General features: G+C 41.9%; 1 protein-coding gene across 2 annotated transcripts in view; it reads right to left on the reverse strand.

Moving 5' to 3' along the window:
- LOC121582252 (protein arginine N-methyltransferase 3) overlaps positions 1-17,820 on the reverse strand; it is a 131,190-nt gene that overhangs the window by 54,542 nt on the left and 58,828 nt on the right. For both annotated transcript variants that reach the window (XM_041897928.2, XM_041897927.2), the window contains exons 11-12: positions 12,125-12,203; positions 320-507 (exon numbers count right to left, since the gene is read on the reverse strand). In XM_041897928.2, coding sequence (XP_041753862.2) covers positions 320-507; positions 12,125-12,203 — 267 coding nt within the window. The remainder of the gene's footprint in view (positions 1-319; positions 508-12,124; positions 12,204-17,820) is intronic.

Consider the following 17,820-nt stretch of genomic DNA (forward strand, 5'->3'; position numbering starts at 1 on the left):
CCTGCGGTGTGTGGGTGTATGTGTAGTCTCTCTGCAGTGTGTGTGTGTTTTCTCCATCAGCTCAGCGAGCGCCTCTCCATCTGCAGGGGGGAGAGAGTAATGAAGTTTCCTAAAGAGGAACTTAAACAAGGATTAGATTTATCAATCACCCAGCGCTACAGCTCTGACACACGTACACACACACACACAACAACCTGCCTCCAGGGACTGATCTCTCTTTACGACTAACTCTCTCTCCTTCGCTCTGTATTCCCCCTCTACACCCACTCTATTTCTGTAACCTTTTTCCTTTCTATATACCGTGTGTGTGTGTGTGTACCTGTATGACTGCAGGCTTAGAGATGAGTGTGTCTGGTTTGAGGACCTGCACCACGGCCTCTGGCACCACGGCCTTCTTCATGCACGCCATCTTGAACCCGTATACATCATCCCAGAATGCAATACGGCCCTGGTGCTTCTCCGTGTCGCCCACTGCAGCCAGGCTGATGGTGCAACGATCTGGGTAGACTAAAAAGAGAGTAAGAGGGTGAGATGTATGGATAGACTGAACATAGAGGAGAAGAGTGATAGGCGAGTAGGGATGGTCATTTGACATTATTTCACTATTTTTTTCGGATAGTCAAAATTAAGAAAAATAAATAAAGAAATCCTCTACTCTCATCACCAATCAGAATGACACAAAATGCCACAACAGCAGACAATGTGCTGTTGTTTTCAAGGTGTTATATCGATAGCCTAAGCTACTGTTAGTCAAAAACTAACAGTGAAAGAGTCTGCTGTTCGCCATCATATAACTGATTCTGAGTGTTTTGCATTGATCTGTTTCTTGTGTTGTGGACCCTCTGTTGGTTCGTACATGTACTAGGCTAATCGCTATTTGAAGTGGGGAAAATGCGCTATGATACTAAAATGCCTTTTCATGTAAAACGTACCCATAAACCATAGCCCATGAGATAGAAAATGAGCTTGAAAACAAAACAATCACTCCTGATTTTCGATTAACCGTGCCCATCCATCCCTATAGGGGAGGGAGTGGAGATATATGGCCAAGTCCAGATATCCGTACTTGCATCCTAAATAGTAGGCCGTTTGGGTATGCGAAAATATAATGTTTTATACTATGTGACATTTCAAAAATGTTGTATGCTTTAAATGCCAGGATGCCATACTCATTTAGGCTTTTAATATAGTACAAATTTGCTGCATGCTATTAAGGAAAAAAAATCTTATTTTCAGACCAACCGTGTTTGACAACAGCTGACAATCAGATAAGGGGACAGGCTGTACCAAAATTAACGAATGGCGGAAAACAACGCAATTGCGCATTAGATTAGTATGTTGATATTTGTTGCTTACTGCATACATTTTACTAAACAGTACATTCTAAATAGTATTTACAGTGGGTATCGAAAGTCACCACCCTCTTTCAAAATGTTCACCTTTTGTTGCTTTACAGCTTAAAATGAAAACACATAAAATCTAACTTTTTCCGGCATTATTTACACACAGTAACCCACAATAGCCAAGTAAAAAAAATTATCTAAAAAAACTCTGAAAATGTATTACAATTAAAACAGTAAAATACCCTATTTGGATAAGTGAACACCCCGCTGAGTTAATACTTGGTGGAACTACCTTTTGCTTGAATTATGTCTCTACTAACTTTGCACACCTAGACTGTGCAATATTTGCCTATTCTTCCTTGCAGAATTGATCAAGCTCAGTCAAATTGCATGGTGACCGCTCATGGACTGCACTATTCAAGTCATTCCACAGATTCTCGATGGGATTTAGGTCAGGGCTCTGACTAGGCCACTCAAGGACATTCACCTTCTTGTCCTTCAGCCACTGTACGGTTGCTTTGGCGGTGTGCTTTGGGTCCATCTTACCATTTTCAACTTCCTGGCAGAGGGCTGCAGGGTATCCTCAAGAATCTGTCGGTATTTTGCACTGTCCATTTTCCCTTCTATCCTCCAGTTCCTGCTGAAGAGAAACACCCCCACAACAGGATGTGCCACCGCCATGCTTTACTGTAGGCATGGTGTTCTTTGGGTGGAAAGATGTATTGGGTTTTCGCCAGACATATCGTTTTGCATTCATGCCAAAAAGTTCAATTTTGGTCTCATCTGACCACAGCACCTTTTGCCACTTGGCCTCGGAATCTACAATGTGCATTTTGGCAAAGCTCAAACGAGACTTGATGTGGCTTTTTTTTCTTGCCAGATTTGTGGAGCACTTGTGATATTGTGGTTGACCAGTCTTTGCCATAAAGGCCTGAAGCTCCTTCAAAGTCGCCATTGGCTTCTTGGTAGCCTCTCTGATCAGTCTCCTCCTTGCCCGGACATCCAGTTCGGAGGGACGGCCTGATCTATGCTGGGTCTGGGTGGTGCCATACGCCTTCCACTTCTTAATAATGGTCTTAACTGTGCTCCGAGGGATAAACATAGCCTTTGAAATTTTTATATATTTCCATCCCCTGACTTGTGCCTTTCCACAACTTTATCTCGTAGATCTTTTGAAAGTACCTTTCCGCCCATAGTGGATTTTTTGCTTTGAATTGCGCTACTAAGCAGTGGAGTCCTCTATGAACAACTGCTTTTATTCTGAACTAATCAAAGTCACTACAATTGATCACAGATGGAAGCCAATTAGCTTGATTTGTGATCTGGAAGGTGGTTGGTTATACCTCAGCAAGTTTGCAATTGCAATTCTAAGGGGGGGGGGGGGTGTTCACTTATCCAAATAGGGTATTTTACTGTTTTACTTGTAATTCATTGTCAGAGTTTTTTTTTTTTTTTTTTACTTGGATATTGTGGGTTACTGTGTGTAAATAATGCCAGAAAAAGTTAGATTTTATGTGTTTTCATTTCAGGCTGTAAGGCAACAAAAGGTGAACATTTTGAAAGGGGGTGGTGACTTTCTATACCCACTGTAGCACTATTAGTACACAGTATGTAGTTTTAGTAAGTAGAAGGCAAGATACATTTCGGACACAGCCTCAGTCTATGGTGGAGATGACCACCACAGTGTGTGTTCTAAAATGACAGAAAGCTAAAGGCACTGGGCGACTATGTCACTTATTTATTAATTAAGAGTTCTGAGGAGTCTGGCTTTGAGTTGGATGCCTTTTCCCCCTGATTCCACTGCTGAATCTGAATTCCTGACTTGCTATCAATGCTGTGGTTGCGTGCACGATCGGGACCTTTAATCATACTGATATTAATTGCTAGTCTGGTGTTGTGTGGGAAATCCTGAAGAGTCAGGATTTGGGGCTCACACCCCGACACACCTGATTGAAATTGACCTTTACACTATGTCTTTATGGTGGGAAATGTTTTCTATTTTTTTATTTATTTAAGGGTACAGTATACTGTATATCAGGTTATGAGGCAGGTACAACAGTAATCATGGATTTGACTAGATTGTATTACTTGTTACCATATTTTGCTTACCATATGTTTACCAATTTCTCATACCAGTTACAAAAGAGGAAAGGAAGTTATTACAAACATTACCCTAACAGTACGAAACACATTTGACATGAATTTAACTCTCAGATTGAAACCCCATTATAAGAGACTCTGGTGTCCTAGTTGCTGTGGGTGTGGGACTCGGCATCCATTTAATAAAGCACCAGTAACGAGGATATCCATCAAATACCAGACCCTTATGGCCGCTCTGTCCTACTTTTTACACTATTTTCTGTCAATAATGACCTTGTTTACGACACATGTTTATGACTGGGACAGAAATACAAAACATGCTTGTTGTAGAATCTATTTTTTAAGTATTTAAAAAGTATTATTTTTAAAAACACATTCCTGCAACTCAGAATTAAATCAAGGGAGTAATTCACCTCGATACAGCCACAGAGCCAAACCAGGCTCAGAAAAATACTAAGACATTAAACCCCATCTGAATGTATTCTATAAACATTAAACCATGAATTTGAAATGAACATTAAACATGAGTCTTAATGTGTTTTGTAAACGTTAAACATCTAAAATGTGTTTATCTGAGTGGTTAATCTGCTTGGTGATTTGGCAGAGGTTGAAGCGCTTGGGGCCATGGCTGTTCCCACCGTGGAGGGACATTACAGTCATTTGCTAAAGTGCTAGAATTTAAGAAAGACATATAACCACTACAAAGTTGTCACAGAATAACCTACTGTCACAAACACAATCTCAAAGAGTAGACTGTATATGACACACGCACACACACTGACTGGCGGGAAGCTACAGACAGCAGAATGTCTCGTTTTTATTGCAACAAGTGCTGTCCACTGTACAACTCATTGTGAAATCCATGGACGAGAAACCATATACCATGTGTACACAGTCAGTGCCGAGAAAAATAGTGAACCCCTGACAACCATGGATTGTTTTTTTCAATACTTTGGTGCTGCAAATGGATACATGCACATTATTTTAAAAAGAAAGGAAAGATTACAGGAAAACAGTAGTATGTAGTTGGGTAGGATGGCAAGAATGATTCAACAGATGAGATCTTGTGAACATGTAGAATTTACAATGCAATTTTTTTTTAAATGAATTTAAATGAAAACTGACAAACTACAGTTAAAGTGAAACGTAACTTTTTTAACATTTGAACCAAACTCACAGTACCATTAAGAGTATTATTTTTGTTATCTTTTAATTTGGTCATACTCATTTATGCAACTAAAACACGTCATACTACCATAATTCTGAATTTGTTTTAATTGAAACATTCCTAAATACTAATAATTAGATCAAAAGGTGTTAGGAAACACCTTAAAAGGTGTCAAAATGTTTTTCCACATTTGCTTTACTATGTTTTATGCTGCATCTCATGAACAAAATCCATCAAGTTCCTGTAATACAACATAAAACAACAAAACAACACAATCTGTTTTGTGACTGCTGTATATATTCCACCTCAGGACAATAAAAACAACAAGATGGCACTTAACGAACTGTGCGAGGCTATAAACAAGAAGGAAACCATGAACACGAGGCTGCTTCCTTGTTCCTGGTGATTTTAATTCCGCGACATTAAGACAATTAATGCCAAACTTCCATCAACACGTCTCCTTCGCAACTAGGGGCGATAAAGTCCTAGACCACTGTTACTCTACCCACAAGCAAGTATACAAAGCCCTCCATCGTCCCCCCTTTAGTAAATCAGATCATGCCTCTATACTGCTGCTTCCTATTTACAAGCAGAAGTTCAAACAGGAAGTAACCGTGATGTGCTCCATTGAGAAATGGTCCTCCGTTTCGGAGGCTATGCTACAAGACTGCTTTGCTAGCACTGAATGGAATATGTTCCGGGACTTCGCCTATAGCACTGACGAGCTAACCACCTCCATCACCGGCTTCATTAGGAAATGCATCGCCGACGTTGTCCCCACAATGATGGTTCGCTACTTCCCCAAACAAAAGCCCTGCATTAACACAGAGGTTGGTGCTAAGATAAAAGACAGGGCTATCGCATATAAGACTATCGCAGCCAACGCCGAGGCTATGGCTGAGGACACGAACAAGTACAAGAAGTGCCACTAAAGACAATATAAAAGGACAATATACACTGAACAAAAATATATAGGCAACATGCAACAATTTCAAAGATTTTACTGAGTTACAGTTCATACAGTGGGGAGAACAAGTATTTGATACACTGCCGATTTTGCAGGTTTTCCTACTTACAAAGCATGTAGAGGTCTGTAATTTTTATCATAGGTACACTTCAACTGTGAGAGACGGAATCTAAAACAAAAATCCAGAAAATCACATTGTATGATTTTTAAGTAATTAATTTGCATTTTATTGCATGACATAAGTATTTGATACATCAGAAAAGCAGAACTTAATATTTGGTACAGAAACCTTTGTTTGCAATTACAGAGATCATATGTTTCCTGTAGGTCTTGACCAGGTTTGCACACACTGCAGCAGGGATTTTGGCCCACTCCTCCATACAGAACTTCTCCAGATCCTTCAGGTTTCGGGGCTGTCGCTGGGCAATACGGACTTTCAGCTCCCTCCAAAGATTTTCTATTGGGTTCAGGTCTGGAGACTGGCTAGACCACTCCAGAACCTTGAGATGCTTCTTACGGAGCCACTCCTTAGTTGCCCTGGCTGTGTGTTTCGGGTCGTTGTCATGCTGGAAGACCCAGCCACGACCCATCTTCAATGCTCTTACTGAGGGAAGGAGGTTGTTGGCCAAGATCTCGTAATACATGGCCCCATCCATCCTCCCCTCAATACGGTGCAGTCGTCCTGTCCCCTTTGCAGAAAAGCATCCCCAAAGAATGATGTTTCCACCTCCATGCTTCACGGTTGGGATGGTGTTCTTGGGGTTGTACTCATCCTTCTTCTTCCTCCAAACACGGCGAGTGGAGTTTAGACCAAAAGCTCTATTTTTGTTTCATCAGACCACATTACCTTCTCCCTTTCCTCCTCTGGATCATCCAGATGGTCATTGGCAAACTTCAGACGGGCCTGGACATGCGCTGGCTTGAGCAGGGGGACCTTGCGTGCGCTGCATGATTTTAATCCATGACGGCATAGTGTGTTACTAATGGTTTTCTTTGAGACTGTGGTCCCAGCTCTCTTCAGGTCATTGACCAGGTCCTGCTGTGTAGTTCTGGGCTGATCCCTCACCTTCCTCATGATCATTGATGCCCCACGAGGTGAGATCTTGCATGGAGCCCCAGACCGAGGGTGATTGACCGTCATCTTGAACTTCTTCCATTTTCTAATAATTGCGCCAACAGTTGTTGCCTTCTCACCAAGCTGCTTGCCTATTGTCCTGTAGCCCATCCCAGCCTTATGCAGGTCTACCATTTTATCCCTGATGTCCTTACACAGCTTTCTAGTCTTGGCCATTGTGGAGAGGTTGGAGTCTGTTTGATTGAGTGTGTGGACAGGTGTATTTTATACAGGTAATGAGTTCAAACAGGTGCAGTTAATACACGTTATGAGTGGAGAACAGGAGGGCTTCTTAAAGAAAAACTAACAGCTCTGTGAGAGCCGGAATTCTTACTGGTTGGTAGGTGATCAAATACTTATGTCATGTAATAAAATGCTAATTAATTATTTAAAAATCATACAATGTGATTTTCTGGATTTTTGTGTTAGATTCCGTCTCTCACAGTTGAAGTGTACCTATGATAAAAATTACATACCTCTACATGCTTTGTAAGTAGGAAAACCTGCAAAATCAGCAGTGTATCAAATACTTGTTCTCCCCACTGTATATGGGAATCAGTCAATTGAAATAAATTCATTAGGCCCAAATCTATGGATTTCACATTTTCAGCTTCCAGGAACTGAGTACAGATTCTTGCGACATGGGGCCGTGCATTATCATGCTGAAACATGAGGTGATGGCAGCGGATGAATGGCACAACAATGGGCCTCAGGATCTCGTCACGGTATCTCTGTGCATTCAAATTGCCATCGATAAAATGCAATTGTGTTCGTTGTCCGTAGCTTATGCCTGCCCATACCATAACCCAACCGCCACCATGGGGCACTCTGTTCACAACGTTGAAATCAGCAAACCCCTCGCCCACACGGGCCATCTGCCTGGTACAGTTGAATCCGGGATTCATCCGTGAAGAGCACACTTCTCCAGCGTGCCAGTAGCCATCGAAGGTGAGCATTTGCCCACTGAAGTAGTTTACGACGCAGTTCTAAGCTAACATATGGAATTGTTTTAAGATCGTCATACCAAGGATCAAATAGCTAATTTGTAGGTTAAACCTTTCGGACGCTACAGACGTTTTTGTGAGAAGACTGATTTTCGGGATGTCTCATGGTCTGACAAACGCCGCTTTAGCTCTGCCACCTTTCATCGCAGATGCGGAAGGGCGATATTGGCAGGGCGGTGGATTGAGACACAGCACATGCAAAAAAACTGATATCTCTAGTTTAAACAGATGGATTTTAATGGGGATTATTGTATTTTGTTAATTTGATTTCCGCGTGGGCGTGGAAATTGTAGGCTAAGGGTTAATCAGCTTCTTCATATACCACACCTGTCAGGTGGATGGATTATCTTGGCAAAGGAGAAATGCTCACTAACAGGAATGTAAACAAATTTGAGAGAAATAAGCTTTTTGTGCGTCTGGAAGATTTCAGGGATCTTTTATTTCAGCTCATGAAACATGGGACCAACACTTTATTTGTTGCGTTCATATTTTTGTTCAGTATAGGAACAAGGTGGAATCCTATTACACAAGCTCTGACGCATGTGGCAGGGCTACAGTCCATTACGGAATACAAAGGAAGATCCAGCCGTGATCTGCCCAACGATGCCTATCTACCAGACGAACTCAATGCATTTTATGTGCGCTTCGACAAAAACAGCACCGAGCCGTGCAGTGACCCAGGGGACTGGGTGATCACGCTCTCAGAGGCCGACGTGAGCAAGGTTTTTAATCAGGTCAACACTTGTAAGGCCGCAGGGCCGAACGGTATTCCAGGGTGCGTTCTCAGAGCATGCGCAGAACAGCTGGAAAGCACATTCACGTCATTTTCAACCTCTCCTTGTCCCAGTCTGTAATCCCCACGTCTCAAGCTGACCACCATCATTTGGCATGGGCCCTCAAATACTCAAAAAGTTCCACAGCTGCACCACTGAGAGAATCTTGACTGGCTGCATCACTGTTTGGTATGGCAACTGCACCGCCCTCAATCGCATGGCGCTACAGAGGGTGGTGCGGACAACCCAGTACATCACTGGTGCCGAGCTCCCTGACATCCAGGACCTCTATATCAGGCGGTGTGAAAGTAAGACCCGGAAAGTTGTTCAAACTCCAGCCAACCAAGCCATAGACTGTTCTCGCTGGTTTCGCACAGCAAGCGGTACTGGAGAATCAAGTCTGACATCAACAGGCTCCTGAACAGCTTCTATCCCCAAGCCATAAGACTGCTAAATAGCTAACAAAATGTCTACACAGACTATCTGCATTGACCCTTATACTTTATTTAAAAAATTGCAATCTCTATGCACACTCAATCTATGAACATTTTACACACACACACACTGACACTCCAACACACACACACACACACACACACACACACCCACACACACACACACACACACTTCATTTGCTCATATACATAACACGCACACACATTCATTCTGACTCTACACACGCACACACTCACATACAGGACAATCATCATATACGCTGCTGCTACACTGTTTATAATATATCCTGATGCCTAGTTACAAGCTATCCACCTCATTTTTGAACGTTGCTATGGGCACAGCCAAACATCGGACGTGATGGATTCCACTTCCGCTTTACTTCCCTACTGCAGCGCGCCGGTTGCAAACTTGCCAGCGTATAATATTTGAAAGAGTCAATTTATAGAATATAAAAGTCAAGCAAACAAGTATAAGTCTATAAGTGTAATTTTATATATATATATATATCATTATTTCAGTAACGTTAGCTAGACTTACTAGTAGGCTAGTTCTGTTGTGATAATAACATTAGTTGTATTGTGTCAAAAACAGAAAGACTCTGAATGGACAGCTATGTGATGGGCGTCTCACAGGCTCCTCTGATTGGCAGGTGTTACCGTGGCTGAACAGCCACACACACCACCACCCACGACGACAGATTTGTCACTTAATTTTCCCTGATTTCTGGAGCAAGTGAGTAATTATGAGGGCCAGGTGAGAGGAGTGGGATGCTGATTGGGCAGGAATGGAAAAGGCCTGAAAAAGAAAGGGGGGAGAGAAAAAGAAAAAGAGAGACAGAGAGAAGGGTGGGAGAGAAAGGAGTGGGTGAGAGAAGCATAGATAAATAGGAAAAAAGTGAGAGGGAGGAGGGGTGCTGTACTGTAGATGGAGAGAGAGAGAAAGAGAGAACGAGTCAGGAGGGGTACACAGGCATCCCCAGATTCATGGTTTTGACATCTGTGTCCTTCTCGACTGGCTGCTCACAGCCCGTTTGTCATCCCCCCTCCTGGTCGGCCATGAAGGGAGAGGGTGGGGGGGGGGGCGAAAAAATATCCCTTATCCCTTGACGCTGGACTACTCTGGTGAATGTGGACACATTTAAGGATGAAGAGGAGGTTAATGTGCTGGGTAGAATGAGGGAACTTCTGAAACACACTACTGTAAAACACACACACTGCAGCACAGGAGATGGAGAAATAACACACATGAATGCACACACACACACACACACACGCCCATCAGTGAGTTTTAGTGAAAAAATAAACCCCAAAAAGAGTTATGGGAGAATGCTGGACAAATAATGGCTTCCAACCGAGAGAAATCAGAAGTGGGGATTCAGTTTCTTACCTATACTCTTTATCCCTCATTCTTTCTCTCCATGCCCTCTGCTCCCCTCATCTTGTTTTCTCTATTCATCCCTCTCGTTTTCTAAATTTCTAACATCATCTTAATCTCTTTCCTTCTCTCTCTCTCTCTAGTCTGCACCCTCTTCTCCAACCTTTTTCGCTTCCCCCCTCCGTCCTTCCCTCTCTCCCTCTGCAGGTGTGTGACCTTTCTGCTCTCCCTGACAGACAGTAAAAGGCAGCGTCTCAGAACTGCTCCTGTGTCAGGCCCCGTTTGTCACAAATCATTAAGCCTGGCCAGTGACAGATAGGAGCTGACCCTGAATATCCATATGTTCTCTCACACAGCAATGCGTGCACATGCCGGCATGGGCTACACACACGGTAAAAGCCACAAAAACACACAGGCAGAAAAGCAGTGAAATACTGTACTGTGTACCAACTGTCAACATGTATACAAACTAGAGCTGAAGTGCAACCTGTTAAAATAGGATCCAGAATGATCCGATTTCTTTTTGACTCTTTAAGCGTGATTTGTCCAAATGGTCAGTGACTAAAACAAAGTTCCTCGGTAGTCGTCGCATCCCACAATCTGTTGACAGACACTACGCTACAATACCAGTTATGTTACGTGTTTCTGTCCACGAGAGATTACTTCCAGCATTTCTCAATCAGGATGCAAATCGAGAGGGGGGAAAAAACATTACACACACACGTCAAAGAAAACCATAAATAAGAGAACAGGCCTTTGCAATGCATCAACTGCAGAGTGGCTTTGCGTTTCAGCAAAAAATAAGGCAGTCAATTCTCCCGCAAGTGATTTCTCCTATAATTTAAAACTCCAGTTTCTCCCCTTTTCTAATTTAAATCGATACACAGAAAATGCAAAGCGGCATGCACGGCCGGAGATAAGGCTCCGGAGACAGGCACGCACAATAAAATGTTGTAAATGTACATAAAAAACGACACTGAACTGGCATTGGATGGCTACTGCATTCTACTACACTTCCTATTCGGTGGACCAGTGGAACAATACTGAAGTGTGTGTGTGTGTGTGGGTGTTTGCATCCATGTCCATGTGTGTCCGCATCCATATCCATGTGTGTCCATACCAGAAAAACAAGCTGCCTGATAGCTCTGCTCAGGTGTTGTGATCACATGATGATCATGCAACATCTAATGCCATTTTAAGCTCAACCCACAATATCATCAACCACAATATCTAGGGCAACAGTAAGAGACTGTAAAAAACCTGATCTAGCATTTGAACAAGTGTTTTTTATGTTGTTGTATTTTTTTGTTTTTTTGGAGGGGTGTATGATATTCATACAGGTGTTTAGATTTAGAACTATAAGCTATTGGTGTATTATACCATTTATGAGGGTATAGGGTCATTCTATATAAATTCAATCACTTTTTGACTGACAATAACCTGTGCCAAATGTGATATCCCTCCTAAATAGCTTGGGTTAATGTCCCTATCCAATCACTAAGACCAGCAGGCTGGTCTTCTTACTGTACACATACAGTAGGGTATAGGGTCGTTCTATATGAATTCAATCACTTTGTGACTGACAATCATTGTGCCAAATGTGATATCCCTCCTAAGTAGCTCGGGTTAATGTCCCTATCCAATCACTAAGACCAGCAGGATGTATAGAACCGTCATAAATGTGTATTTTCCTTTTATTGTCCATTTGTATTGTTCTTGTCCTTCTCTTAAATGCCGTTTTAAAATGTGTACATGATACTGCAACACATTTTTCCCAAGGGGACAATAAATTCAGTAAGGCAAAGCGTGTGTGTGTGTGACTCACCTGAGCCCCCCTCGGCCAGGTAGAGGTCTCTGGCGTAGAGAACCGAATCCAGCATTGACTCAAACAGCAGGAAGTAACCCTGGAAGAGAGAGAGAGGACAGATCAGTACAATACAACGGTCAGGGAGACATGCATTAGAGGGTTGCTGTCAATATCTCAGGTGCCACCTACTACCGATGTGCCCTTGAGCAAGGCACTTAACCCCTAAGTTGACCCTGTGCTGCTCCCAGACTCTAATGTGAGTAATTGTGTGGTGGGGATGAGTAATGTGACAGCAAGTACTAACACATTTCCGTTGTCTCTGTATAATGGATCGATAAAGATTTGATAGTATTGTATCACATTCAAGCCTTCACATTCATTTCAATTAAGGTTTTATTATTAGTTAGGCTGTCTTGTACACATTCACAGCTAAAAGCTGAATTGCAGTATGCAGACAAAAAAATAGAATAAATAAAAAATAAAGAACTCAAGTCTTGACAGTGTCAGATGGCCTCTATTCTGCTGCCAGCCCAGTTGGATGGTACTAGGAAGGACAGGTTTGATGATGGTAATGCTAGAGTTGGCTCGCCGGTCCTGATGTTGTTCTCAGTCCTCAGCTCTCTGTAGCCATTGGACGACTCTACCACTAGCGATGTGTAGTACCCACTTGGGTAATGCTACTTCTGCTGCCAATAAGGGCGCTACACTGCGTAAATTGGCCTGTTTCCGAGAGTGTACACGTAAGTCAGAATATCTTTAATGATAAGTAGAAACTCAGTATTGAGAATTCATGATAAAAACAGAGCTCAAATATTTATTTAGTAGGCCTATAAAAAGTAGTTCATACATTTAAAAAACGTCTTAAGAAAGACAGAATGACTATAAAGTTAATGGAGTCTATATTCATACGACTCGTCATTTCATAAATTAAATAATAATAATAATAATAATAATAATAATAATAATAATATGCCATTTAGCAGACGCTTTTATCCAAAGCGACTTACAGTCATGCGTGCATACATTTTAATTTTTTTGTGTATATATCGAATCAAACTTTAATACAAACTTTATTTGAAGTGCATTTTAAATAGCAACACACTTAAAACAATAAATATATTAATTTTTTTTACACAGAATCAAATAACATATAATTGATTAAAGGTCAAGCTAAAAAAGGCAGGTTGTCAAATGGGATTTAAACACCTCATATTTCAAAACCATCATAATAAGAATGATAGACTATAAGGTTATTGGGGTCTATTTCATATGATCTTGTCACGTCTTGAACTATATTTCGCTCTGGTGATTTTGAACATGGGAAAATATAGTAGAGCAAGCAACTGCAATTGATATTTGCAGTGAGATTTAAATAACTTAATATAATAAAAATTTGACCAATTACAATCAGGTTTGGGCAAAGGTGGATAGAGTTTTCTTAATATATGGCGCTGGTGTTTTATGTCAGGTCATCACCATCTGTGGTTAGTTTTGGTCACAATATTTTGTTTGGGTTAAGAGTAGTGTAGGCATCCATCTGCATGAGAAAAGGAGAATACAATGAAAAGACCTGGGGCATTTTGAAAATTCTGTTGCTATGAAAACTCAGGGGGTGTTTTGTTATGAGGAGGACATTTCACGACAAATCAAGACATGGAAATGGTTACAGAAATGGTACCACAACACTCTGCATCCCGTTATGAAGCAGTCTTATTATTAGTGTCTATCTGAACACAGGCACTGTTCCCATAGCTATCAGAGTTAGCTGGCTGGCTAACTAGCTACGCTAGGCTGCTGTAGCTTGTAGCTAACTAGCTATATTGCTGTGTAACAACCAACAGAAAACATCACATTTTTATATTCAAAGTTAGTAACTAGCTAGCTACTACCATTATTTAACTGTAATAAACTGTTTGTTTTTTAAAGAATTTGCAGGTTAGCTTGCCATTTTGGCTAGTTAGCTAGCTAGCTTGCAAGCTATTTCATCTTTGCTAACAAAGATTCTAGGGCTAACATTTACATTTGACAATTTAGTCATTTAGCAGACGCTCTTATCCAGAGCGACTTACAGTTAGTGAGTGCATACATTTTTCATACTGGCCCCCCGTGGGAAACGAACCCACAACCCTGGCGTTGCAAGCGCCATGCTCTACCAACTGAGCTACACGTTAGATAGATAGGCTAGAGTAGCTACAATAACTGTTATTTTTTGTAGTAGCTAGATATACTAATATTCAAATCATGTTATTTTGCTAATGATGCTTATTTGCTTTCATAACGGGCAGTTGATCAGCTGAATGCCAAGTAATAGAGATTGGAGTAAGAGCGACAAAATATGACTTGGACAGAGCAGTTCCACATCCTAAAATGTTCAAAAGGATTTTGATGCATGTTACTTCTGTCAAGCCATTTTTTAAATATTGTTATCACAAGGGTAATGTGTGTCACAGTTCTCAAAATAAATATTCATTATTGAAGTGATTGGTACTCACATGCCAACATATACAGTGGGGAGAACAAGTACTTGATACACTGCCGATTCTGCAGGTTTTCCTACTTACAAAGCATGTAGAGGTCTTTAATTTTTATCATAGGTACACTTCAACTGTGAGAGACGGAATCTAAAACAAAAATCCAGAAAATCACATTGTATGATTTTTAAGTAATTAATTTGCATTTTATTGTATGACATAAGTATTTGATACATCAGAAAAGCAGAACTTAATATTTGGTACAGAAACCTTTTTTGCAATTACAGAGATCATACGTTTCCTGTAGGTCTTGACCAGGTTTGCACACACTGCAGCAGGGATTTTGGCCCACTCCTCCATACAGACCTTCTCCAGATCCTTCAGGTTTCGGGGCTGTCGCTGGGCAATACGGAGTTTCAGCTCCCTCCAAACATTTTCTATTGGGTTCAGGTCTGGAGACTGGCTAGGCCACTCCAGGACCTTGAGATGCTTCTTACGGAGCCACTCCTTAGTTGCCCTGGCTGTGCGTTTCGGGTCGTTGTCATGCTGGAAGACCCAGCCACGACCCATCTTCAATGCTCTTACTGAGGGAAGGAGGTTGTTGGCCAAGATCTCGCGATACATGGCCCCATCCATCCTCCCCTCAATACGGTGCAGTCGTCCTGTCCCCTTTGCAGAAAAGCATCCCCAAATAATTATGTTTCCACCTCCATGCTTCACGGTTGGGATGGTGTTCCTGGGGTTGTACTCATCCCTCTTCTTCCTCCAAAAAGCTATATTTTTGTCTCATCAGACCACATGACCTTCTCCCATTCCTCCTCTGGATCATCCAGATGGTCATTGGCAAACTTCAGACAGGCCTGGACATGCGCTGGCTTAAGCAGGGGGACCTTGCATGCGCTGCAGGATTTTAATCCATGACGGCATAGTGTGTTACTAATGGTTTTCTTTGAGACTGTGGTCCCAGCTCTCTTCAGGTCATTGACCAGGTCCTGCCGTGTAGTTCTGGGCTGATCCCTCACCTTCCTCATGATCATTGATGCCCCACGAGGTGAGATCTTGCATGGAGCCCCAGACCGAGGGTGATTGACCGTCATCTTGAACTTCTTCCATTTTCTAATAATTGCGCCAACAGTTGTTGCCTTCTCACCAAGCTGCTTGCCTATTGTCCTGTAGCCCATCCCAGCCTTGTGCAGGTCTACAATTTTATCCCTGATGTCCTTACACAGCTCTCTGGTCTTGGCCATTGTGGAGAGGTTGGAGTCTGTTTGATTGAGTGTGTGGACACGTGTCTTTTATACAGGTTACGAGTTCAAACAGGTGCAGTTAATAGAGGTAAAGAGTGGAGAACAGGAGGACTTCTTAAAGAAAAACTAACAGGTCTGTGAGAGCCCGAATTCTTACTGGTTGGTAGGTGATCAAATACTTATGTCATGCAATAAAATGCAAATTAATTACTTAAAAATCCTACAATGTGATTTTCTGGATTTTTGTTTTAGATTCCGTCTCTCACAGTGGAATTGTACCTATGATAAAAATTACAGACCTCTACATGCTTTGTAAGTAGGAAAACCTGCAAAATCGGCAGTGTATCAAATACTTGTTCTCCCCACTGTAACAAGCAATAGACTGACAGTAGTGAGAAATGTAAATGGTTTAAGTTGTGTGATTCTATTAAAACCACCAGTTGACTTTCATTGCTAATACACCACACTGACTTTATCTTCTCCAACAAAGAATGAGTATACCAAACATTAGGAACACCTTCCTAATATTGATATCTCCTCCCCTTCATCTACACTGAAAGAAGTGGATTTACATCAATAAGGGATCATAGTGTTCACCTGGTAAGTCTACACCATAGAAAAAGCTTAATCTTAATGCTTTGTTTACTCAGTCTGGACGGAAAGAGAGGAGCATCAGATACCTTAAACGAACCAGAGACAGGTCCGTTTATAAATGTGAACCAATCCATACATTTGTAAATGCAGTACTCGGTTCTGAAAAGATGAGCTTTGTACAATTAATTGCAATGCTTTGTAACCTGGAGATTTCAATGTTGAATACCTTCTGTATATTAGGCAGAATAACATTTTGTCTCTATTCCACAGGCTTTGGTCAGTCATGTGAAGGAGCTTCCCACTGAAAATTCTTATGTCATGTTTGAAGGGACAGCCTTCTCAAATATGTTACATGATAGTGGTGCGAATATCATGAATAAACCTAATTTCATGTTTTTTCTTTGTCATGTCTCAGGAAGAAGAGTCCGCACAACACCATTGCTGGTCAGTCAGCTGAGTGCAAGCTACACAGCTGGAGAGTGGAACAAGGAAGATTTTGAAAGTGAATTTGCTAGTCCAATAAAGAAATTGACTTACTAACATACACTGCTCAAAAAAATAAAGGGAACACTAAAATAACACATCCTAGATCTGAATGAATTAAATAATCTTATTAAATACTTTTTTTCTTTACATAGTTGAATGTGCTGACAACAAAATCACACAAAAATTATCAATGGAAATCAAATTTATCAACCCATGGAGGTCTGGATTTGGAGTCACCCTCAAAATTAAAGTGGAAAACCACACTAATGGCTGATCCAACTTTGATGTAATGTCCTTAAAACAAGTCAAAATTAGGCTCAGTAGTGTATGTGGCCTCCACGTGCCTGTATGAACTCCCTACAACGCCTGGGCATGCTCCTGATGAGGTGGCGGATGGTCTCCTGAGGGATCTCCTCCCAGACCTGGACTAATGCATCCGCCAACTCCTGGACAGTCTGTGGTGCAACGTGGCGTTGGTGGATGGAGCGAGACATGATGTCCCACATGTGCTCAATTGGATTCAGGTCTGGGGAACGGGCGGGCCAGTCCATAGCATCAATGCCTTCCTCTTGCAGGAACTGCTGACACACTCCAGCCACATGAGGTCTAGCATTGTCTTGCATTAGGAGGAACCCAGGGCCAACCGCACCAGCATATGGTATCAAAAGGGGTCTGAGGATCTCATCTCGGTACCTAATGGCAGTCAGGCTACCTCTAGTGAGCATATGGAGGGCTGTGCGGCCCCCCAAAGAAATGCCACCCCACACCATGACTGACCCACCGCCAAACCGGTCATGCTGGAAGATGTTGCAGGCAGCAGAACGTTCTCCACGGCGTCTCCAGACTCTGTCACATGCTCAGTGTGAACCTGCTTTCATCTGTGAAGAGCACAGGGCGCCAGTGGCGAATTTGCCAA

This window comes from Coregonus clupeaformis, chromosome 15 (genome assembly GCF_020615455.1).
Source record: "Coregonus clupeaformis isolate EN_2021a chromosome 15, ASM2061545v1, whole genome shotgun sequence".
Classification (NCBI taxonomy): domain Eukaryota; kingdom Metazoa; phylum Chordata; class Actinopteri; order Salmoniformes; family Salmonidae; genus Coregonus; species Coregonus clupeaformis.